The sequence below is a fragment of the Panthera pardus genome, unplaced genomic scaffold (genome assembly GCF_024362965.1).
Source record: "Panthera pardus isolate Hobbes unplaced genomic scaffold, ASM2436296v1 HiC_scaffold_8, whole genome shotgun sequence".
Taxonomy (NCBI): domain Eukaryota; kingdom Metazoa; phylum Chordata; class Mammalia; order Carnivora; family Felidae; genus Panthera; species Panthera pardus.
The window spans coordinates 77,653,892-77,677,451 of NW_026527013.1; the positions used below are offsets into that span (position 1 = coordinate 77,653,892).

The 23,560-nt window shown below is 41.8% G+C and overlaps 1 protein-coding gene and 1 long non-coding RNA gene across 9 annotated transcripts in view; one reads left to right on the forward strand and one right to left on the reverse strand.

The window, feature by feature from the left end:
- The window catches only part of PIK3CG (phosphatidylinositol-4,5-bisphosphate 3-kinase catalytic subunit gamma), a 33,369-nt gene extending 10,346 nt beyond the window's left edge, over window positions 1–23,023 (reverse strand). The window contains exons 1-10 of one of the 4 annotated variants that reach the window (XM_019451193.2): window positions 22,893–23,023; window positions 18,728–20,734; window positions 15,022–15,087; window positions 14,691–14,916; window positions 12,813–12,916; window positions 8,709–8,855; window positions 7,066–7,156; window positions 5,677–5,939; window positions 4,575–4,686; window positions 2,692–2,849 (exon numbers count right to left, since the gene is read on the reverse strand). In XM_019451193.2, coding sequence (XP_019306738.1) covers window positions 2,692–2,849; window positions 4,575–4,686; window positions 5,677–5,939; window positions 7,066–7,156; window positions 8,709–8,855; window positions 12,813–12,916; window positions 14,691–14,916; window positions 15,022–15,087; window positions 18,728–20,722 — 3,162 coding nt within the window. In that variant the 5' untranslated portion in view covers window positions 20,723–20,734; window positions 22,893–23,023. Of the gene's footprint in view, window positions 1–2,691; window positions 2,850–4,574; window positions 4,687–5,676; window positions 5,940–7,065; window positions 7,157–8,708; window positions 8,856–12,812; window positions 12,917–14,690; window positions 14,917–15,021; window positions 15,088–18,727; window positions 20,735–22,515; window positions 22,634–22,698; window positions 22,849–22,892 lie in introns of those variants that run through there. The other 3 variants (XM_019451192.2, XM_019451195.2, XM_019451194.2) reach the window with 3 other exon arrangements.
- Window positions 1–23,560, forward strand: part of LOC109268081 (uncharacterized) — a 73,053-nt gene that overhangs the window by 23,409 nt on the left and 26,084 nt on the right. The window contains exons 4-7 of one of the 5 annotated variants that reach the window (XR_008420196.1): window positions 1,990–2,143; window positions 4,866–4,922; window positions 14,619–14,817; window positions 19,261–19,452. This is a non-coding gene — a long non-coding RNA (uncharacterized LOC109268081). Of the gene's footprint in view, window positions 1–1,989; window positions 2,144–4,865; window positions 6,546–14,618; window positions 14,818–19,260; window positions 19,453–23,560 lie in introns of those variants that run through there. The other 4 variants (XR_008420197.1, XR_002080456.2, XR_002080454.2 and 1 more) reach the window with 4 other exon arrangements.

The window sequence follows — 23,560 nt, forward strand, 5'->3', positions numbered from 1 at the left end:
TATTAATATGGTCCGGGGCTAAACTGAGTATTTTGGAAAAAAGAAAGGAGTGGGATAAAACAGTGCCTTCCTCTTTCATTTTCTGGCCTTCTGTCCACCAGCCAAGAGCTAGATATATTTTTAAATCTTTGTGGGGAAGGCTCACCTCACCCTTAACAAAAAGTGGGTCAGCTTTTATCCACCCTCCCTCACAGGTTATTTAAATGTGATGCATGCATTAAATAACCTTCCCATTCAAAATTAGCGGTTCACTGGAAATGAGGACACCTTTGATTTAAAATGTAAATATATACAACATTTCCCAGCCTGCCTAAAAGTGGCAGTTTTAGTATACAAGATCCTACGTTGCTATTTAGAGGGTTTAGAGATGTACTCCCAGAGCCTGAAGGATGTCATCTCAAAAAGGGAACATAAAACTAAAAAACAGAAAAACATCCGGAAGGCTTAGTAGTGTGTTTAAAAAAAAAAAATTGTCACAAGGTCTGAGTCAAATGACGAAAAACCTGCTGCTCATCTTTATCAAGCTGGAAACTTTAGAAAGCCTGTGTCTGTATAATTGTATACATAGATGTATATATGTCCACTGTTTTTCCTGTTGTCCGGTGGGGGGGTGGGGGCAGACAAGGGCACAGGTTGGGGGGTGGGGACAAGCAGGCAGAGCTTGGACCCCCACGTGCTCTTTAACCAGAACAATGCTACTACTTTCTTGTGTTTCATATGTTGCTGTTGGACTTGAGATCTCATTTCTAAGAGGGCTTCTCAACTTAAAAGTTTTCAAAGTTGGAAGACCCTTTGTGATGTATGTGACATCGGAAGCTACTGTGTATTAAATTTTTGCTGTGGTCTAGGCACTGGGGGAAGCATTCTACACATTTCATTCAAATAATCCCTTTAAAAAATCCCTTAAAAAAAAAAAAGAGGTTCTAGTGATTTTAAGAAAGCAGCTTTGGTCACAGGGATGGAGAACTGGTCCCAGACCAACAGGTTGGCACAAAGGCGCCTTGCAAAGGTTTCATGCTTGGAGTGGAAGCTGCCTGGGGCCGGGAGCAACGTCTCCTTGGCCTCCCACATCCCAAATCTTTTCATTAAAGAATATTTTGAAACTTAACAACAAAGAAGATTACAGGAAGAAGTGCTGCTGGGATTTTAGGGGTGGCACGGGCACTCTGGGTGGTCATTCTGGGGAGCGATGCTGACAAAAAGGAAGAGAAGGCACAGAAAGCAGGAGAGCCTGCCAGCGAGGGCGGATGCCTTTGCGCCTGCCTCTCCTGGTGGCAGGATTGCCGCTGTGCTTGAAGCTAGGTAGATGAACCCCCTCCTCTGCAGGAGAATTGAGTGTCCCCCACTTCTTTAAATGGTAAAATTCTTCCAGGTTATTATTATTATTTTTGGAACCATTTTTCTGTTCCAGGAAGTTGTCAACATATGTGATTTTTAACTTTAAAGAAAAACAGGACTGAAATGTGTCAAATCCCTGGAAATAGTCTGAAACCCAGTTGAGTTTACCCAGAAACACACACTAAAAAATCCTAAGACCATCTGGCCCCAAAGATCTCAGTTTCTCTGACAAGGCTCCTAGAACTGTGGGGGCTGGGGGACGGGTAAGTCCTCTAATCAAATCGAAATTAGCTGGGAGAACAAACAAGAACAGGCAGGTTTCAAAACAATACATACATCCTAGTTCCTGTTCCACGCAATTTCAAGGCCCAGGCCATGTCCCAAGGATAACAGGGAACTCAAGAAGAGACTCTGAAAAAAGGCTTGTTCCTGACCTAATTGCAAGCCACACCGGGTTTAAGACAGGCCTAAAGTGGGGAGGGCGGGGGGGGGGGGGGGGGGCGGTGGCACTCTTTAAAGGGGACCCAAGGCGTTTGTGCATATAATGGAATCCCTCTTTGCCTCTACTGATCTGTTTTGTGTCTGTGTGGGCTATAAATAGGTATTTTATGTAGTCATTACGTAGTAATTTCGAGGTCTGTTCCTTCACAGTTATTAAATTTGCAAGCGTGAAAATTTTACTCCTTGCGTTTTTTGAAATATTTGATAGTCAAAAGTGGATGGAGACCAGGAAGGAGTGACAAAGAAAGCAGGATGTGAACACTTCCAGGGAGATGGGGTGACCCATGCAGGAGCTTGTTTACAGGTGAGCAGGACAGGCCTGAGCTTTTCTGTACAACCCGCAGTGGAGTTGACAGGATCAAGTGAGGGAAGAGCCTGTCCTTCACCGAAAGGGGACTACATACAGTGGTGCGGCCAGAATTCCCTCTGTAGTAACCTGATAAACGCATACCTGCAGCAAAAATCAGAAGCTCACAATTGTTTGAGAGTCCTGAAAAAATACATGTGGAATTTGGATCTTCCAGACAGTCTTGAATTGATAAATATTCAAAGGCTAAACCTGCTTACCAGACGCTCCTCCTGAAAGCCCCTTTTGGGCACAGTGCCGTCCTGGCATTCTCTATTTGCTCTCTATTTGATTACGGAATGCTCTCTCTCGCTTCCTGGTTGGTTTTAGATGGGAAACCACGTTTTGTACTCAGGGATGGAATGGAGGGAACAGAGGGGAGGGAGGGTAGTCAGAAGCAGAGAAGCCTTAACATGGAGTGAGGGGGAAGGCTGCTGTGCCCTGAAGGCACTATCTGATTGGTACTCTGGGAGGAGGCAGAGGCAATGAAGAGGGAGGCCAGTTACCTGAAATTTCTGGAAGTGCAGGCTTGTCTTCTTTCCAGAAGTTCCCATCACAAACAGGAAGTCTGGAGTTAGCACAAATGGCACTCTCTCTTTATTGATGCCCAGAAAACTTTTGTAATTCCCGAGAATGTGTCCAAAGTCAATATGAAATAGATTTCCTTAAGAGAAGAAAATGTCTGACATCATTACGCGGGCATAAGCACTTGTAACAACACTCTGGTTTGTTTATTTCCTGAGATATTTTTTAAGTTGCCTGAAAATGAGCTATCTTGGGCGAGAGAGCTATTTTTATACTGTTTTATCAGCTTGTGATATTTTTCAGCTTAGCAGGTGTGTATGGTAGTAACCACAAAGCACTCTTTGAACCAAGTGTGTTTTTGATATCCTTCTGGTGTTCTTCAGATGACAGCCAAATGCCATTAAAAAAAATTCTCGTCTCGTCTGAGAATTATTCTTAGAAATAGAAGTCAGAACTCTCTGGCTAATCTGTCATCATTTTGCCCGAGACTCTCTTATGCCCTTTATATGACTCAGGATAGACTGATGGTTTGCTCTGCTTGGTGGGGGTGGAGGATGGGGGGGTGGGGGAAGGCATTCACCTTTTCCTTTTGAGTAGCACCATAGAAATACATCACTGTGAATCTCCTTTGAGTCAGTTTCTACCACTGTCGCTGTTGTTACCATGATTACCATCATCTCTTCTTGTTTAGATAGCCTGTATCATACGTATGGTCCATAAATACGTGATGTCTTTTGATTCTCACGGAGAGTAAGCAGTTTACCTCAATATGGTGCTTTTTCTGGATCCCACTTTTAAACTGGTCCAAATTTCTTAGAGATACTTTTCATGGCATGGCAGCCAATACTGACCATGGTCAGAGTGGTCGGTGAACTCGTGACACGAGGTAGGTTAGGAAGGCAGAGCATCTCAGATTTAAGGATGTCTGGGAGTTCTTTTTGTTGCTTCCCTGTAACATCTGACACTATCGATCACACCCTCCTTCACCAGCTTCTGGGATATGCCCCTACTTATCTTTCTAGCTAATCGCTTTTCCTTCTTAGGTCTCATTTCTGGTATCTTCTTCCTCTCTGGGGTGATCGCAACATCTATGTTCCTACATGGTAATGACTTCTAGATGTGTACTCCAATCTTAAACTCTTTAAATATTACTCTCTGCTGAAGGATAGGGGAAATGGGGAGTTAGTACCAGTTCAGTGGGGCCAGTGTTTAAGTTGGGGAAGATGAGAAAGTTCTGGGGGATGGTGGTGATGGGTGCACAGTAATGTGAATGTATTAAAAAATTTTTTTGGGGGGCGCCTGGGTGGCTCAGTCGGTTAAGCAGCCAACTTCAGCTCAGGTCATGATCTCATGGTCCGTGAGTTCGAGCCCTGCATCCGGCTCTGTGCTTACAGCTCAGAGCCTGGAGCCTGTTTCGGATTCTGTGTCTCCCTCTCTCTGACCCTCCCCCATTCATGCTCTGTCCCTCTCTGTCTCAAAAATAAATAAACGTTGAAAAAAAAAATTAAAAAAAATTTTTTTAATGTTTATTTTTGAAAGAGAGAGAGAACACACACACACACACACACACACACACACACACACACACACACACATGCATGAGTGGGGAAAGGGCAGAGAGAGGGAGACTGAGGATTCAAAGCAGGCTCCAGGCTGAGAGCCCAATGTGGGGCTTGAATCCACACAACTGTGAGATCATGAGCCGACACCTGTCACTTAACAGACTGAGCCACCCAGGGGCCCCACAGGGTGAATGTGTTTAATGCCACTTAACTACACACTTAAAACTGGTTGATATAGTTGGTAAATTTTATGTCCTGTATGTTTTACCACTGTAAAAACAAATTATAATAAATAAACTCACCTGTCTCTGTGATCATAATATTGTCGTTGTGCCTGTCGCCTATTCCAAGAACAAAGGTAGCCACACAATAGCCAGCACAGGAATAAACAAATCTCTCCACTGCTGCCTGAAACTAATTAGACACATCTGAACATTAGTTGTGTTCTAGCTACAAAGAGCAGTGTGGATCTGTTATAAACGACTTCCAAAAAGGTACTATTCTGGGAACCAGTTTCAAGTTCATGGCACCTGATTTCATTAACAACCTATCTGCTACATGCCAACTTTCTCCTTGCTCTCCTTACATTCTAGGTGAAGATTCAGTGACTCACAATAGCACATGGAGGAAACGAGAGTCAAAGAGCAATGGTAATTTAATCAAAGGGTTCATTTCCTCTCCATGTCATCGTTTGCCAATGCTACAGAACCTATAATAATTTCTCCTTCAGTGGAGAACATATGTTTTGCTTGTGACCACTTCACGTATGCATGGGTTCACAAATCCACACATATAACAGACTAATAAATGCTGCTAATTATATTTCCTACCCAAAGGGCTGCTAACCATGCAAATGAGAAGTGGTAATCCTGTACCGCAGAACTTGAAACAGCAGCCAAACAGCCAGCCTAACCATGCAGCTTGTGAAGGATTCAGCATGTGTGTTTCGCAAGGATGGTGAAACTGATGTTTTCAGTATCTCTAATTTACCATTTAGAGTGCAGAGGTACATCAGAAATTACTTTGGAGGATATGTGGCATCTCCCAGGTAGGAAAGGACCTATCCACGGTAACTAGATTTTTCTGCCGAACATCAAAAGGAGGCGGTCGTAAAAAGTGCCCACCAAGTTACTTCATAGAACCAAATTTTATGCAAAGCATGCCTGATAGTCAAAGGACAAACAAATGCTCACTGGCATTCTGAACTGAGAGCTTCCGTCTTACACAGATATGCTGTGTCACACGGGAAGGCACTTAAAACCCCCACGGCCTCACAGGTAAAGTATTTTGCCAAACCTCAGGAGGCACGACATCGGTATATCCTTTGAAAATGCAAACCCATTATTGCTACATGAATGACGGCTCATAAGGAGCCTTCAGAGTGCGGGAAAAGCTGGAGCTCACCTTTTCTTCAATAGGGCATTTCTCTTTGAGCCAGTGATTCAGGACTTCATCTTTAAATGCACCCGTGTTGCCCACGGTGCTTTGCTGAATTTTGGCAATTGTCGTGGCCTCTTTCACGATCTCGATCATTCCTATGAGAAGATGCACAAAGGCTGATAGACACTGGGGCTTGGGGCCTGACCCAGAGGAGGAATGGCTGGGTCTCTGTTGACAGGAGGGCAGAGGGCTTTTCAACCAGGCGGCTCTTTCCCTGGTTTGGTTTTCTTAGGAGAGAGAGAAAGAAAAGGAGGAGGATGCAGAAGTTTTGTGGGACATGCTTTCAATCCCTGAATGAAAAGAGGAAAGGCTGGCTTTCAAAGGCAATAAGTAAAAGCACTTATGTGCTGAGCATATGTGCTTGGCAAACGGTGCCTTTTCCTTTTTTAATCACAGGGTCAAATGGAAGTGATTTTGTACAGTTCTCGGATTGGAAACTTGAATAAAAATATGTCTGATTGAAACAAAAATGTTAAATGTCTGTAAAAGCACCTAAGAGTAGAGTATGTAATAGTTTCAATAATGTGAATTCTAAGATATTGAAATAAGTGACAGATCTTTGCGTCTATTTTTAAACGTTATTTGTGAGAGAGAGGTTTAATGTGCAGTGAAACGAGTTACAGTTTAGAGGTGGAGAAGTAAAGAGGAGGGAACAAGTTCTTATGAAAATCATTTCCATGTATAGTCACAGGGATTTAAATCACACATTCATGTATTTTCAACAGATCCATATTAAATCAAGAGTCACATTCACCAACCTTGGAACATTTTCTTCCTTTTCTATTTGGATTATGATTGTAATTTTTCACTTATTAAATGCCTATGCTAAAGGACTTATGATCCCTTATTTTATTTTTCAATATTTTTTTATTTGAGAGAGAGGGAGAGTGTGTGTGCACAAGTGGGGTAGGGACGGGGTGGGGGGAAGAGAGAGAAAGAGAGAGAGAGGGAGAGAATCTTAAGCAGGCTCCACACTCAGCTCAGAGCCCCCATGTGGGGCTCGATCCCATGACCCTGGGATCATGACCTGGCTGAAATCAAAAGTCAGATGCTCAACTTAGGGGGATGCCTGGGTGGCTCAGTCAGTTGAGCATCCAACTTCAGCTCAGGTCATGATCTTGCGGTTTGTGGGTTTGAGCCCTGCGTTGGGCTCTGTGCTGACAGCTCAGAGCCTGGAGTCTGCTTTGGATTCTGTGTCTCCCATTCTCTCTACCCCCCCCCCCCCCCGCCGCTTATTCTGTGTCTCTCTCTGTCTCTGTCTCTCTCAAAAATAACTAGACATTTTTAAAAAAGGACTTACGATCTTTTAGAACGAGCTGAGTGGTATATTCATCTCCTGAGGTAATCACATACCTATTTTGTCACCAGTTGAAATGCAACCATATGGCAGGAGGCACAGATCCAGAGATTCAGTCTCCCAAATGGATTCCATGATTCGTAGAATCTAGACATCAAACACAAAAACGTTTCCATTACATTGGTTTAATAATTTTTCTTCTCCCTTAAAAAAACAACATGTATTTTGTGTCTGGTAACACAAAATATATGTCAGCATAAAGTCTGTAAGTCACAACTATATTTATCAACCTGGTGCTCTAAAGTTCCCCTTCCCTGGGAGCCTGTTAATTTTGGTCCCTGAGATGGACCCTGGGGAAGAGGATACGCGGAGTTCGTGTGGGGAGAGGTTGCAGTGGTGTTTCAGCATTCAAATGTTCCACTCCACTTATGTATATTTTACCATCACAACAAAGTGTTCTCCCCTACATTCTTAGAAATTTTTATCCATAAGGCACTCTGGGGCTAAACCAAGGCAACACTAGCACTGATGAGAATGCTTGCTAATTTACCAAGTGCTGTTTTGTGTTAATCTTTTGCATTTACCCTATAACATGAATATGATTAATATTCCCATTCTGCACATGAAGAGACTAAGGCTTCAAGACCTCACCTAACTTGCCCTCACCTGCCAAGCAGTGTGCCTCAGCAGGGAAACAAGTACATAAAGAGCAAGTGCAAAGTTCCCCTCAAAAGGAGAGGAACACAGTGATGCTTTGTGTTTCTGAAGAGTTTGTCTGCCAAGAATCAGAAGATTCTATGGATTTATTTGAAAGGCAGCAAACCTTCAAAAGGTTTGAAGGATTTCTTTTTCTTTCTTTCTTTTAATACTTCTGGGACAATACACATAGTATTCTTGAAAAGAGAGCAAGAGGTATTATTGTTTCCATATTAGAAACAAGTACAAGCAGAAACACACAGAGAGAATTGAAAACATGACCAATTTTTTAATAGGCTACATTTAAATCAATGGGGTTTGCCTATTTTAAATAAACCACATTAAATATTAGGAATTGTGTTACTTCTACAACGGTGGACTATGGAGAAGATTACTTTCCAGGTTTGCAAAGCTAAAGTTGATCCAGAAATGTTAGAAAATATGCAAAATGATTAACATTGATTACTGTCCACCTTCTGGTCTAGTAACTTATTCATGCTTGTTACTTAACTGCACGATTTCTTCAGTCACTTATGTGTCATTCTTCTGTCTCCTTCCTATCAAATCATTCACTTGAGTTTGTGGATGTGGATGTAGATCAAAGTGAAGTGTATAAGGAGAGCACTTGTGGGTGCACAGATATGTCTATAAATATGAATAAAGTGGATGCCAGGGGGGTACATAGGTCTATATTTTATGTTACTACACTAGGAATGGGATGTATAAAAGAGAGGTTAGGTGAGGGAGACATATCTGGCTATATGGGAAAGTTGGATATGCTTCTTCTCAGGAATAGACAGCATTGGGATGCTCACTAGATCACATATCTAATGGCCCACAGCCATGTTCCCCCAGTGCCAACTCTCTGTTACAAAATCTTCGATCATTGTACATGGACAAAATAGGAGAATGGGAATAAAATCAGTAGCAGGCATTTTTTAGATCAAATACAGAATTCTTTTTTCAGGTAATTGAACAAAAAAATTCCTTAATGGTAGCATACCTGTAAAATCAGCATGTCTTGGCGCAGATCATCACCATGTTTAAAGATAATGCCAATCGTTTCATTTGATAGGGCTGTAGGGTCGGCACATTTAAACTCAAGCCATAGGGGCTTTTTCTTGGAGGCCATCACTTTACATTTTTCAATCTGTAAGGAAATAGTCACATGTTTCCTACATATAATGAACACATATCGTGGACACATAAATCCTCTTGCAAAATATTATTATAAACAACCAGTACAAAGTCCTAGTTGGAAGAGAAGATATTTGCAAATACCTATCAGATAAAGGATTAGTATCTAAAATCTATAAAGAATTTATCAAACTCAACATCCCAGAAACAAGGAATCCAGTGAAGAAATGGGCAGAAGACATGAACAGACACTTTACCAAAGAAGACATCCAGATGGCTAACAGACACATGAAAAGATGCTCAACATCACTCATCATTAGGGAAATGCAAATCAAAACCACAATGAGATACCACCTCACACCCCTGTCAGAATGGCTAAAATGAACAACTCAAGAAACAACAGATGTTGGCAAGGATGTGGAGAAAGGGAAACACTTTGCATTGTTGACAGGAATGGAAACTGGTATAGCCACTCTGGAAAATAGGATGAAGTTTCCTCAAAAAACTAAAAATAGAGCTACCCTATGACTCAGCAATTACACTATTAGGTATTTATCCAAGGGATAAAAAATTGCTGATTTGTAGGGGCACATGCACCCCAATGTTTGTAGCAGCACTGTTGACAATAGCCACAGTATAGAAAGAGCCATTGACTTTTGAATGGATAAAGAAGATGTGGGATTTATATATAATGGAATATTACTTGGTAATCAAAAAGAATGAAATCTTGCCATTTGCCACAATGTGGATGGAACTAGAATGCATTATGCTAAGGGAAAGAAGTCAGAGAAAGACAAATATCATATGATTTCACTCATATGTGGAATTTAAGAAACACAGCGGATGAACATAGGAGAAGGGAAGGAAAAATAAGATAAAAACAGAGAGGGAGGGAAACCGCAAGAGACTCTTAAATACGGAGAATAAACAGGGTTGCTGGAGGGGAGGTGGGTGGGGGGATGGGCTAAATGCATGATGGGCATTAAGGAGGGCACTTGTTGGGATGAGCACGGGGTGTTATATGTAAGTGATGAATCACTAAATTCTATTCCTGAAACCATTATTACACATATGTTAATTAACTTGGATTTAAATTGAAAAAACAAAAAACAAAGTCCTAGTTGGAAGATGATGTTCAATGATTTGGGCAAAAGTACAGCAAGCGTTCTTACCATATCTGCAAATGTTATGGGAGAGCAAGTTATAACACCTAAAAGCAAGGATTCTCAAACTGTGTTCCGAGGAACCCTATGAGTCTGTGGAGGTGTTCAAGAGGCAATGACAGGTCCTGTCCTCTGCATGCCTCACTCCTACAGGGCTCTGGTACTCCCATGTGCCCATTACTACAGAGCAACTATGCTGTTTACCTAAGCTCAACATACCCTAGGAGATGAAACATAAAGAAAACTATACCAAGGCTGATCCTAATCAAATTGCTGAGGACCATGGTACCAAAAAGAAAATCTTAAAAGTAGCCTGGGGAAGAAAGACACATACAGAAATCAGAGGTAAGAATGACAGGAAACTTACAGAAAATATGCAAGCCCGAAGAAAAAGCTGCTGAAAGGGAGGAAAAAAAGCCAACCTAGAATTCTATATTCAGGGAAAACATCTTTCAAAAATGAAGGTGGAATAAAGAGGTTTTCAGACAAACAAAAGCTGGAAGAATTTCTTGCCAGAAGACTTGCACTATAAGAAATTTTTAAGGCTGAAGGAAAATGATGCCAGATGGAAACACAAACCTTTACAAAGAAATAAAGAGTCCCCAAATGTGGCAAATGTGTGGGTAAATATATATATATGACATATTTATATAAATATATATATTTATATTTATATATATTATATATACACATTTATATATGTAAGTTTAATCTATTAAGTCTGCTAAATATTTTTAACTATTTAAGGCAATAATAATAATTACTATTGGGTTTATGACATATGTAGGAGGTAAAAGCATGACAAAAATAGCATAAAGGTCAGGAAGAAGTTAATAGAAGTATACTGTTGTAAGATTCTTATGCACACGTGAAGTGGTGTATTATCTGAGTGTAACCAAGAGCATGAGGTAACAGATATTTAGATCAATGAAGTGAACTAGAGAATCTAGATATGGACCCACACATATACGGGCAGTTGATATTTGACAAAAGCACCGAGGTATTTCAACAGATGGTGCCAGGAAAGTTGGATATTCAATACCAAAAAAACCACACCTGATCTTTACTTTCCATCATACACAAAAATTAACTCCAAGCTGGATCAAAGACTGAAATGTAAGAGTGAAAACTATGAAACTTCCAGGAAAAAATATTTGTCACATTGAATTAGGTAGTCTTTCTCAACATTGGCACTGTTGACATTTTGGGCTAGATTATTCATTGTTGTTGGGGGGCTGTCCTGTGCAATGTAGGATGTTTAGCAGCATCCCTGGTCTCTACTCACTAGATGCCAGCAGAATTTTCCCAATTGTAACAGTAAAAAATACCTCTAGACATTACCAAATGTTCCCGTGTGTGTGTGTGTGTGTGTGTGTGTGTGTGTGTGTGTGTGTGTGTTGGGGGTGTCTCTCCAGGTTGAGTATTATTGGATTAGGCAAATGTTTCTTTAAAAAAATTTTTTTTAATGTTTATTTATTTTTGAGACAGAGAAAGAGAGAGACAGAGTGTGAGTGGGGGAAAGGCAGAGAGAGAGGGAGACACAGAATCTGAGGCAGGCTCCAGGCTCTGAGCTGTCAGCACAGAGCCCGACATGGGGCTTGAACCCATGAGCTGTGAGATCATCTGAGCAAAGTTGGACGCCCAACCAACTGAGCCACCTAGGCTAGGCGCCCCACAAATGTTTCTTAGGATACACGAAAGCAAACTATACAAAAGGTGATGAATTGGACTTAATAAAAAGTTAAAAACCCTTCTGCTCTCTGAAATATACTGCTAAGAAAATGAAAAGGTAAGCCACAGACTGGAATTTGTAAAATGTATACCTGATAAAGGATTTGTATCTAGAATATATAAACAACTCAAAAATAAGAAGGCAACCCATATTAAACATGAATGAAAGATGTGAACAGAAACTTCTCAATAGAAGATGGAAAATAAGCACATGAGAAGACACTCAACATCATTACAGAAATGCAACATTGAGATGCCACTTCACCATTGGAATGGCTAAAATTAAAAAGATTGGTGATAATTAGTATTGGCAAGGATGTGGAACAGTGGGAACTCATGTACATTGATGGTGGGAATATACAATGTTACACACTTTGGAAAAATAGTTCAGCAGTATCTTATAAAATTAAACACACATGTACCATGACTCAACTATCTCACTGTTAAATATTTACTCAAAAGGTGAATGGAAAATAAATCATAGTATATCCACACAGGGGACTACTACTCAGTCATAAAAAGGAACAGATGGCACACACAGCAATGTGGATGGATCTTAAAAGCACCACGCTAAGTAAAAGGATCCAGAAACAAAAACTACATACTGTATGATTCCACTTGATGAAATTCTAGAAAATGACATGACAGAAGCAGATCAGTTGTTCAGGATAGGGGATGGAAGGAGGAAAGGACTAACTCTGCAAGGGAACATGAAAGAACCTTTCCTATAATGTCTCTATGGAAGTGTTCTGTATCCTGGTTACAATGGCGGTGGTTATGTGATTGCATACGTTTGTCAAAACTCATTGCACTGCACACTTAAAACGAACAAAATTTATTGTATGTAAATGATTCCTTAAGAAAGCTGATTTAAAACAAAATGGATGGGAGACTGCCTGGTTTTGAGGCTTTGAGGAGCTAGTGGTTAGAGAAAGGCTTGACAGAAGCCCGTCCAGGGACTTTCCAGCTTCTCTGTCTCTACAGAAACATTAGCTTTTACCCACAACGCCCTGTGAAGTGTGCACAGACAGTTACAAGACATAAAGACCACTTGGGGACATCGAGGTGATACCTACCACTAGTGCTCCGGCCTTCAGTCCAGGATCATATGGGACTCTAAAGCTTTTTGGGAGATTCGAATTCTGCAGGTTTTCAAGTTTTTGCTTAAGTTGTGAAATAACTGTAATTGTCAGAAGTGCACAAAGTTACATGAGTTCAAATAATCACCAACATTATCTATAGCATTTCCTGAGGCCACGTCTATTCATAACATTCTATACATTTGGTCTGGTGTGGAGTGGGAGCAAAGGGTGTAGGTTTCTGTCTTTGAGGAACTAACCATAAGACGTGGCGAGATAAGTCAGGTTTACTGTGAGCAATACAACCATGTACACAATACTACAGCAGTGGATAGAAGCATGCGAGTAAAGATATGGGAGGCCAAGACAATCAGGTAGGGAAGGATATTTTGAAGGCAATGCTAAGGAATATATACTGTTGTTCTCTTCCCAAGATGTGAAACTTTGAACTGCCATTTGGTTTGGGGAACAGACATTCAAAGACCATATTAAATGCAATTCAGTTAAGGTTCTATAAATTCTTTTCAAAAGAAGAAGTCAGGTTATGTGGAGACAGTGTGATAGCCTCAAACTCAAGAGGTCTTTAGAATTCTAAATTCTAAGACAAAATATATAGGTTAAAAATTTCTTCCTGGATAACATACTAGAGGCCAGTACAAGTGTTTCCCTTTCTTACTTACAATGAAAATAAAAGTAAGATGATTATGACCATGATTGTTTTTTTGGAGAGAACATTATTGGTGTATTGGAAAAGAATTCAAGGGGAAAAGTGGAAATTCAGAATATTCAAAATACTAGCTGACTATGTTAGTATATGTGTCCATTATGAGCCATAGTGCTGGGTCTATGTATATAAAAATGAATAAAAAATATCCCCTAGTTCAAGGCTCATGCAGTTTACCAGACCAGAAAGATGTGTCAATGACTATATTTTAATATAGTATCAACCAAAGCCTAGGGGAATACAGAGAAAGAGTGATTAATTTTCCTAGGGGCAGGGACAGGATTTATTAGGGATAAGATCATATTGGAAATGACATCAGAGAGGAGGTATATATGTCTGTGTATAATTATGCTGATCTCTATATAAATATATATAAAAAATAGAAGTATACTGACATATATAAATATATATACACAAATTTAAATAGCTTCTCAATAATTCATTTCTTTTTTTAAAATTTTTTTAATGTTTACTTATTTTCTGAGAGAGAGTGAGACAGAGTGTGAGTGGGGGAGGGGCAGAGAGAGAGGGAGACACAGAATCTGAAGCAGGCTCCAAGCTCTGAGCTGTCAGCACAGAGCCCGACATGGGCCTCAAACTCACGAACTGTGATGTGAGATCATGACCTGAGCTGAAGTTGGACACTTAACCAACTGAGCCACCCTGGCACCCCAATTCATTTCTTTAAAAGACTGAAAATTTGAAAATTATACACATATATTGAAAGGAAGGAAAAAAGTAAATATTTGCAAATAACTAATATTCCTGTGCGTGCAACTGTTCTGTTTTTTCTGTTTGTTTTTGTTTTTGTTTTTGTTTTTTTAATTTCAAGTTTTTAATTGAGATTCCAGTGAGTTAGCATACAGTGTAATATTAGTTTCAGGCCTTCAATCGTTCTTAACTATACACCTTACATCTGCATGCTTTTTAAATTTTTCAAAGAGTTCAACATCTATTATAAATACATCATTAGCATATATCCATAGTTTTAAAAAATACGAACTTGTAAAAGGAGGACTTTAAATTTGCTTACTCCACAAAGATGGAAGATTGAAAAATGTGTTCTTGGCTTCCTTTAGGAAGGTACAGCCCGCCTCCCCAAAGGAAGGAGAATCGCAGGGATAATGGCATTGAAAATAGAGGCACCATACCTTGGGAACTGACATCATACTTTTCAGCAGAGAGCGATTTAATATCAAGGGTGACCTTCTGTAGCATCTCGATCACTTGCACTTGGTCGGTGAAGTCATGCAGCATGGCTGTGCCACAGCCCCTCAGGTAGGCTTCTAGGATCACTGCAAACCTCTGCTGGTAGTGTCTGGACTGCGCTATCTCGCTTCTCAAGAACCAAAACAAGAAGTGACCAATTCTTTTGTTCTGAAGGTGGGAACAAGAAGGGTGAACAGTTGTGACTAATGCTCTATCAGTCAGTTCTCGCTAACTTTTAAAAGGTCACGCTATTCTCAAAGTGGAAGTACTTACTCGTAAGCCACGCTTCAGCAGAAATCTGGCGAGGGCGCTGTCATGATAGGGTTCAAATTTCACAGCCTAAAGGAAGAACACAGGGGCATTTGTAGGACTGCATTTCTGTGTTGGTTAATCAGGGGAGAAAGGAAATGGAGGAAAAGCGCTCTACCTTACTGGGTCTTTTCTGGCTAGGCGATGACAATCTTACCAGTCACTTCACTCAACCCTTTCTTTTTGAGGACACTTTGGGTCAGAGTGAGCCACTTGCTTAGGGACTGGGATTAGAAACCAGAACTCTTGACTCCAGTTATGTTCTTTTGCTACCTTCAAAGGTTAGGCTTTGGCTCCCATTAAGGGCTTACTTGACTTATTGGAACGATAGAGGGGAAATATGGGGATGACTGTAACACATCCGTAAAAGAGGTTGTTGGAAAGAAAACGCACAGTGGAGACACAACATATAACAAGAAAAATATGTTAGAGGTGAAGATCGTAAAAATTCTATAGCTTCCCTTCAGCTCAAGATGTGTGTTTCACATCTCGCTGGCAGGTCACCACGCTACCTCATGGGCTCTTACTCCAAGTAAACAGCAGGCCTGGATCCACCCACACAGAGTGATCACTACCCTCTGCCATGCGGCAGTGTATACAGAGAGTTTTTTCTGAAAAGTCTCTGATTTTATGTGCTTCCTAGGGTTTGTAGTTTTTGTATCACTTGGCTGTTATAGAGGTATTGACCTGCGTGGCAGACAGCTCTATGACTGAAGAAAAAGCACCAATAAAATATAAAAAAATAATTTAGAATGGTGGTATAGGAACATTTGTTATAACATTCTTAGTATTTACAGTAAGTCTGCAATAGTTTACAATTTTATGGCAAGACTAACAAATATAGTTTAAATTGTTAACAGATGTGTAGATAGATTTATAGGCTGATACCGTGTGTGTGCATAAAGAGAGGCTTAAAATGAAATATCTCAGTATTTTCTTTACAGATAGAAATGGTCTACCTTTTTTTTTTTCCCCAAGGAACAAGAGAAATTCCCATTCCACTTTATCTTTTAGGGCCTGTGTGGTTCTTGGGACAATTTCCAGTTCTTACTCTGGTTTTCCAGTTTGGAAATGATCAATATTGACATGCTTCCAAAGATGCTTTTCTTTTCTTTTAAAAAAACATTTTTTTTAATGTTTATTCATTCTTGGGGGAGAGAGAGAGAGAGAGACAGAGTGTGAGCAGGAGAGGGGCAGAGAGAGAGAGGAAGACACAGAATCTGAAGCAGGCTCCAGGTTCTGAGCTGTCAGCACAGAGCCCGATGTGGGGCTTGAACCCATGATTATGAGATCATGACCTGAGCCAAAGTTGGACGCTCAACTGACTGAGCCACCCAGGCGCTCCTCAAAGATGCTTTTCATGGCTGTGGGCCGGTAGGTGTCTGTAGCTGCCGTTAAGGTCTGAATTTTGAGAATGTGGTTTATTTGGCCACTGGTACAGACTTCAGAATTGTTTTTCTAAGTTTCCAGCTCAAACGTGAGTCGTTTCAACCTTATTCGTGTTTCACTTCTGTAAACACAATGCAGATCTCAACTAGGAGACCATTTTAATCAGGAATGAGTCATTCAGCCATATCTGAAAATGTCTCAAATAGTTTTACAAATGACTACCCTTTTTCAAATTTATGACCACAAATTCAATGTTAATATTACTTATTGACCTCTTTCATTTAAAACATTTCCAAGAAGAACACGATTCATTTTCCGATTCTGCAAAATTTACTTGTGAAAATGACAATGAAAAATAATTCATTAGTGAATTAATTTTCATTGTCATTTTCATTTGTCTTATGTCACTATCTGAACTAGTGGGCAGAGAAAACTATTAGATACATTTAACAGATGAAGGCAAAGGTCAAGTGTAATGTTTCAAGTATCTGCTTAATGAGAAGGCAAAGATTCAGAGTTAAAGTTGAGAATATTCAAAATGCTCAGAAAACTCCAGGGCCTTCCTCTAACTACAAATAATGATTACAGAGTTTAGTGTCTAACACTAAAAGTGGCTAATCCTCAAGAGCTCAGGTCAGGGGTGCCTAGGTGGCCCAGTGAGTTAAGCATCCGACTTTGGCTCAGGTCATGACCTCATGGTTCGTGAGTTTGAGCCCCGCATCAGGCTCTGTGCTGACAGCTTGGAGCCTGGAGCCTGCTTCTGATTCTGTGTGTGTGTCTCTGTCCCTCCCATGCTCATGCTCTGTCTCTCTCCCGCTCAAAAATAAATAAGCATTTAAAAAAATTAAAAAATAAATAAATAAAGAGAAGGTCAAACATCACTTACTTAGAACTGTCCCTGGTTTCCTCAATCTAAATTAAGTATCTCCAGGACCCCTGCCTATTTTCTCATAATACCCTGCAGATCTCCCCCAGAGCACTTGCACAATTTGTTATGAAATATCTGTTTGTATGTGTATGCATTTAATGCATTTAATGTCAGTCTTCCCCACAGCATCACAAGCTATAGGGGGACAGAGACAGGCTCTGTTGTGATCACTGATCTCTCTAGCATCCAGAAGTGCACAGTACATGTTGTTGAATTAATGGAGGGACATGTCTGCACTCTAAAATAGCATTCTGTTCCAATTCCTTTACTTCCTCTTCCTTGGTAAACAGCACAATACGGTCTCAGAAGTGCTCTGGTGTGCAGAACTGTGCCTCCTTTTTTCTTCAACTTCCTAGGTAAACCTTAGGCAAATCACTTAGTCCTTCTGGACTACTTGGAAAGGTGTGAGAACAGGAGTGGAAATCCTATACCAGACCTGTCTGAAGAGAGGGGCTTTTGAGGTCCCACCCAGATAGGAGATGTTATTCTATGAATTATGATAAGCGTGATCAAAGAGGGTGAGCTTTTCTCTCTGGGACACACTATCCTGACCCCGGATTTTTTTTTTTTAATTTTTAATGTTTATTTATTTTTGAGAGAGAGACAGAGAGTGTGTGTGAGAGAGCAGAGGAGGAACAGAGAGAGAGGGAGACACAGAATCCGAAGCAGGCTCCTGGCTCCGAGCTGTCAGCAGAGAGACGGACACAGGGCTTAAACTCACGAACCCCGAGATCATGACCTGAGCCAAATTCGGACGCTTAACCAACTGATACACCCAGGTACCCCCCTCACCCTGGATTGATGCAGGAAATTGGAGGCAGAGAAAAGAGCAGGGCCTGGAGGCAATCTGCCTGGGTTTGATTTCTGGTCTGATTTTTTAAAAGTATGTGACCTTGAGCACATTACTTAGACTCTCTAAGCCTCGGTTTCCATATATATATAATGCAAATGTTAATTTGACCTCCATCATAGTTGTTTGGAGAGTTCAGTGTGATAATACATGAAACTCATGCAAATCACTTGCAGCCTCAGAGCCTTGGTACAAGGGAGCATTCCACTAATCGCATCTGTCACTAATATAGTAAATGAGAACAAGCTACTCCTATAGAGCCAGTTTTCCTAAAAAGCAAAATACTATGTCCTCAAAATGATTGTTGGCAACCCCTCAAAGACAGTAAAAAAAAGTAAATGGAACAGTTTACTACTGTTTGAAGTGGCTTCATCAGATCTCCATTGACTGACTATGACACAATATGGGCAAAGGGCATTTGGTGACAACTGAATGGGGTGCCTGTGCACATGCAAATAAACTCTTTGAGAAGAGTGCTCCCTTGAGAACACCAGAATCCCTACCTGGACCAGCTGTAGGAGGTAATGCAGAACATCATCGTCCTCCAAGCTCTCCAGTTTCTGCACTGCAATGGCTCTTACATTTTCATCCGAAAAATTGCAGTCCAGGAGTTGCATTGTTAACCCCACATCCAAAGCACTTTGATCCCAGACCTCCCGTCTGGCTAACAATTGGTACGTTTTGGCTACAATTTCTTGCTGTCCCCATTTTACGGAGCTAAACAGCTTAGGATATGCCTTTGGATGCTTAAGGCTTTCATATCTAAAATGCCAGAGCAATTCTTTGTCCTCTGCTGTGAGAGGGTTAAGTGGATCAGTGGCTATGATTGCTTCCAGTTGCTTCCGAAGCTGGTTGGGCATTTCTGCTCGAACCCGGTCCCCTTCGGGGTCAGGGGTGGGGCGATGCTTAGGCAAGGCTATTGGGTGACAGTAATTGTCCAGAAGAATGGAGATGGACATTGAGTTCTCCTTGTCTGGGTTTGTCGCAGACGTGAGCTTGTCAGCATTGAAGCTCCCTTGGTCTTCTCCCTTTCCAGATATCTGCCACATGTGGAGCACATACTCCCCGTGGCGCAGGAGGAATCGGTGGTCTATCAGCAGCAGGTTCACGTAATAGAGGAGCTGAGTTTTGCCTTTAGACTCGGAACTGGGAGTCTCTGCAGAGGTCTTGCCAGCCAGCACTGGAGCTTTGCTGCAGTAGATCTGGAGGTTGAGTAGAGCCCCTCTGGGTAAGTCTTTTATTTTGATACTGAACTCGAGCCACACATTCCAGAGCACCTCCTCTGTGAAGGGTTTGGGGCTGGTTCTCCTTTGGCAAAGGACTTGCTGCCCATGCTGGATGTTTGCCTCCACAAAAACTGTGAGGTCAGCATTCCGGGGCAGGACAGGGATATCAATGCCTCTGATTTTGACCCTGAACTTCCGGTCACAGTCCCACAGGGACACGGTGAACACACTCTCGTGGTCCTTCCCGTGGATGGTCAGCTGCTCATGGTAGCCAGTGACTCCCGTGCAGTCATCCACCAGTGGCCACTCTTCTTTCCTCACCTCGTCCAGGGCTGGGTCTGGAGGCGTGTCAAGCACCAGGTGAATCTCTTCTCCATTCTTGAGGCATTGCCTCACCCACTGAAAGTTTTTGATGGGCGTTTCACCCACTAGGTACTCATCCCGGCCGCAGACGCGCAGCACAAAATCCTGTTCGCTCTGGCTTTCGGGGATATCCATCAGAGACTTCTTCTTGGCCATCTTGGTGAAGAAGCTCTGGAGGATGGCGCCTGGGGTGTCATCGGCCGAGACCTTGATGGTCTGGCTGGTGGTGCTGCGGTGAATGACGATGAAGATGCAGTTGTTGGTGATCTTCTTCAACAGATACTCCGGGAGGGGCTTCGATGTCACCCACGGGTGCATGGCGTAGAGCTTAGGGTCGCGGCCGGCCACCTCGACCATGCGCGGGGTGACCAGGCGGCGGCGCGTGAACTCGAGCTCATTATCGTGCACGTTGCTGACGTCGGTGACGTCGTAGCCGATCAGGGCGGTGAGCTGGCGCTGGAAGGCCAGCGTCTCGTCCGAGGGCGCGTGCCGCTGCACCACGTGGATCTGGCCCGGGCTCCTGTGCAGCACCTGCCAGTATCGCAGGCAGTCCAGGGTCTGCACCACCTGGTACTTGTCGTAGATCTCGTACCACTGGCCCTTCTTCTGGTAGAGCAGGAGGAAGTGGTCCGGGCCGAGCCGGCGGTAGAAGTCAGTCGCCACGCTAGTCTCCAGCGCGCGCAGCCACACCTGGGCCTTCATCTGCTCCACGTTGCCGTGGCCGGCCACGTGCAGCAGCGCCGTCTCGGGGGTCTTGCTGTTGCGCTGGCTGGTGGGCAGCACGAACTCGATGGGGATGAGCTCCATGGAGGACAGGCTGGCCGTGGTGCTGCGCGGCTTCATCCTCCGGCGCCGGCGGCGGTTGTCCTCTCTCAGAACCACGGGCTGTTCATAGTTGTCCAGCTCCATGCCCTGCACGACCTGGGAGTGGAGACACAGAGGGCTTAGGTCACGGGACAGGCACTTTCTGTTAACACTCTTCGACGAGGTGGCAGAAGGAGAAGGTAGAGGAAGGCAGTGATGTGCGCCCGAAGATACAGGGGTTTTGGAAGTGGGGCCCAGGAATGCTGGTCCCACCACTTAGTATCAGGGTGACTTGAGCTAGTTAGAGAATCTCTGCGCCTGTTTCCCACCTGTAAGATGGGTTTAATGATACCTCAGAAGGTGGAGGTGAGGATTAAAAAAGGTAATATGCTTGTTCGGCATGGGCGATAGGTACATGGGGGTTCATCAATCAGGTACCTTATGTTTGAAACTTTAATTAAGGAGAGAGAGAGAGAGAGAGAGAGAGAGAGAGAGAGAGATGTGAAGCACTCATCCATCACAGTCCCTGACACTTTATAATGGCTCAAGGTGGTAAGCGTTGTTCTTAAGCATACTGAAATGGATAGATGAATAAAATCATCCAGTTAAATGATCAACTTCTAATTTTCAAGGTGCAGAGTGAGATGCTGAAACCCCACACTGTGACAACACACCCTCAACTTGTTTCATCTTTGTTCATTCTTACACTTCTCTCTGGGACCAAGATACCTCGCCCAACCACGCTTCACATTCTCGACTTTCAAACTGTCTGGATCAGGTATCTCCTCCCTAGTCAACTTCCTGTCTGTCTTTTTTTCTTTCTTTCTTTCTTTTTTTTCTTTCTAGTTAGGAAAGTTAGTAATTTCATTGATAATATTCAAAAACATCAGAATTGGTGAAGTCGCAAGCAAGAACTTTTGCAGATACTTGAATTTTTGAATCACGAAATGTGTAGACATTCTGGCTGTCATTGCTACATTAAAGCAGTATCTTAGGGGAGTCACCCAAGGCTGTACTCTTCTAGCATGAACAATCAGATATTTTTAACTTTGTACCAATTCATTCCATCTGCCCCTGCATTAGATAGTGGAGAAGCCACCAGATGGGAGGGTGGATTTCTGGACTCCAGTGACCTGCTATTTGGACCCCAATCGATCACTTAACTTCCTTTTTGCTCTCATATTTTCATCTCTATAATGAGAATTCACAAACTGATTCTCATCAATTCACTTTCCTCAAGTCTTTAGTGAGTACCTACTCCGCACAAAGCATTTCAGTATAAGTGTGACAGAATGCAATAGGAAACACTTCAAATAATGATTGAAATATTAAAAATATTAAAATTGAAATACAAACAAGGTGTTTTGATTTTAATATCTAGTATCCCTAGGTTGTAAGATATGTTCCACATAAGAATCAAATACTGAAACAAAAATTGTTTCCAAAATTGTCATTTACTCTCTTAAATGACTAATGTTAGTGAGACTCATAACTACTTATTTCCTTCATAGTGGACCATTTGATATATACCAAAAAGGAGAGTTTGATTCAAAGATAAGAAAGACAAGTTTTAAATCTTGACTTTTAAGCTGACTTATAAAGTCAATAGTCCCTCTCTTAAAATATTATGAAGTTATCTTCAGCAAATACAGAAAGCAACTGTTCCAGAGGACTATCTCTTGTAGCTTTTAATTCACTGTTTGGTCTGTTGCTACATTGTAGAATAACTACCAAAGAAGAGAACCACAAGATATATTTATATTGACAACAAACTGAAACAAAATAGTTCCATATTGAGGCAAAATACAAATACACAGCAATAACTTCTGCCTCAGTGCTACCAAACAGTCTTACAAGATACAAGACACAGAGGAAAAAAAGGCTGGCTAAATACTCACTGCTTTCCTTCATGGCTGAGGCTATGAAGCTTTCTCCTCTCATGAGAAGACATCAGAAACACTGTTAAGCACAATAATCGCTAAGCATGCACTTGTGAGAACGTAAAACCCGGCTGGCACAAGCTCCTGTGCCCTCCCTCTTCCTCCCAAACAAAAACAAACAAACAAAAAGGACAGATGCACCTGCAAAGCTATGGCCGGAACCTTATGGATATCCACACGTATAGGTCTGGCCAGACAATGAAACGGAGGCATTCAGTGGTAGTATCATCTCAAGAACCGACAACCGTTCCAGATAAAAATATTCTACCCCAGACGGAAGTGTCACTATTCCGAGTCAGACCCAACAAAGGGCAAAAAACAGAAGGAAGTAATACCTGATAAAGCAGCGGAGGTGATGATGCTGAAGGATCATTTGTTTAATTTTTGAAAACAAAGCAAATTCGAATCTACCCAGTGTGCCTCTAAACTCTTCCGCTTTTCTGGGTCTCCCTTCGTATCCAGATGCAGAGGAAGTGTTGCAGTTACCAGGAAGGAAGTTTTAACCAAGTTGATTATACGTGTGATTGCTCATTTTAAAAGTGTCAGAAATGCATTTCCTGTTATAGCACAGAGTGAAACACAGGAGTGAAAAATGTTTACCATACACACACACACACACACACACACACACACACACACACACATATATTCTATTCTTTGAACTAATTTTTTTTTAAATAGGAGAGACTGAAACAAATTAAAATACACATTCACAAGACATAAACACATGAGACATAAATACTCTTTCTAGATAGTTCTTAGAAGAAAAGGCCTAACAGCTACAATATTAGAGAAACAGCCTGGTAGGCAGATTTTTAAGAGTTAAATTAAACTCATTAGTCCTGCAAAGCTCACTTAATTAAATTTTCTTTGCAGGAACTCAAATGAACTCTTGTTCATATGCTGTAACTGAGGAATGGGGGAGAGAAACCTAGTGATCCAGGGGCCTGAGTTACACAAGCTGAATATTTTCAAAGACAAGGTCTGGGAGCTTGCCTCCTTA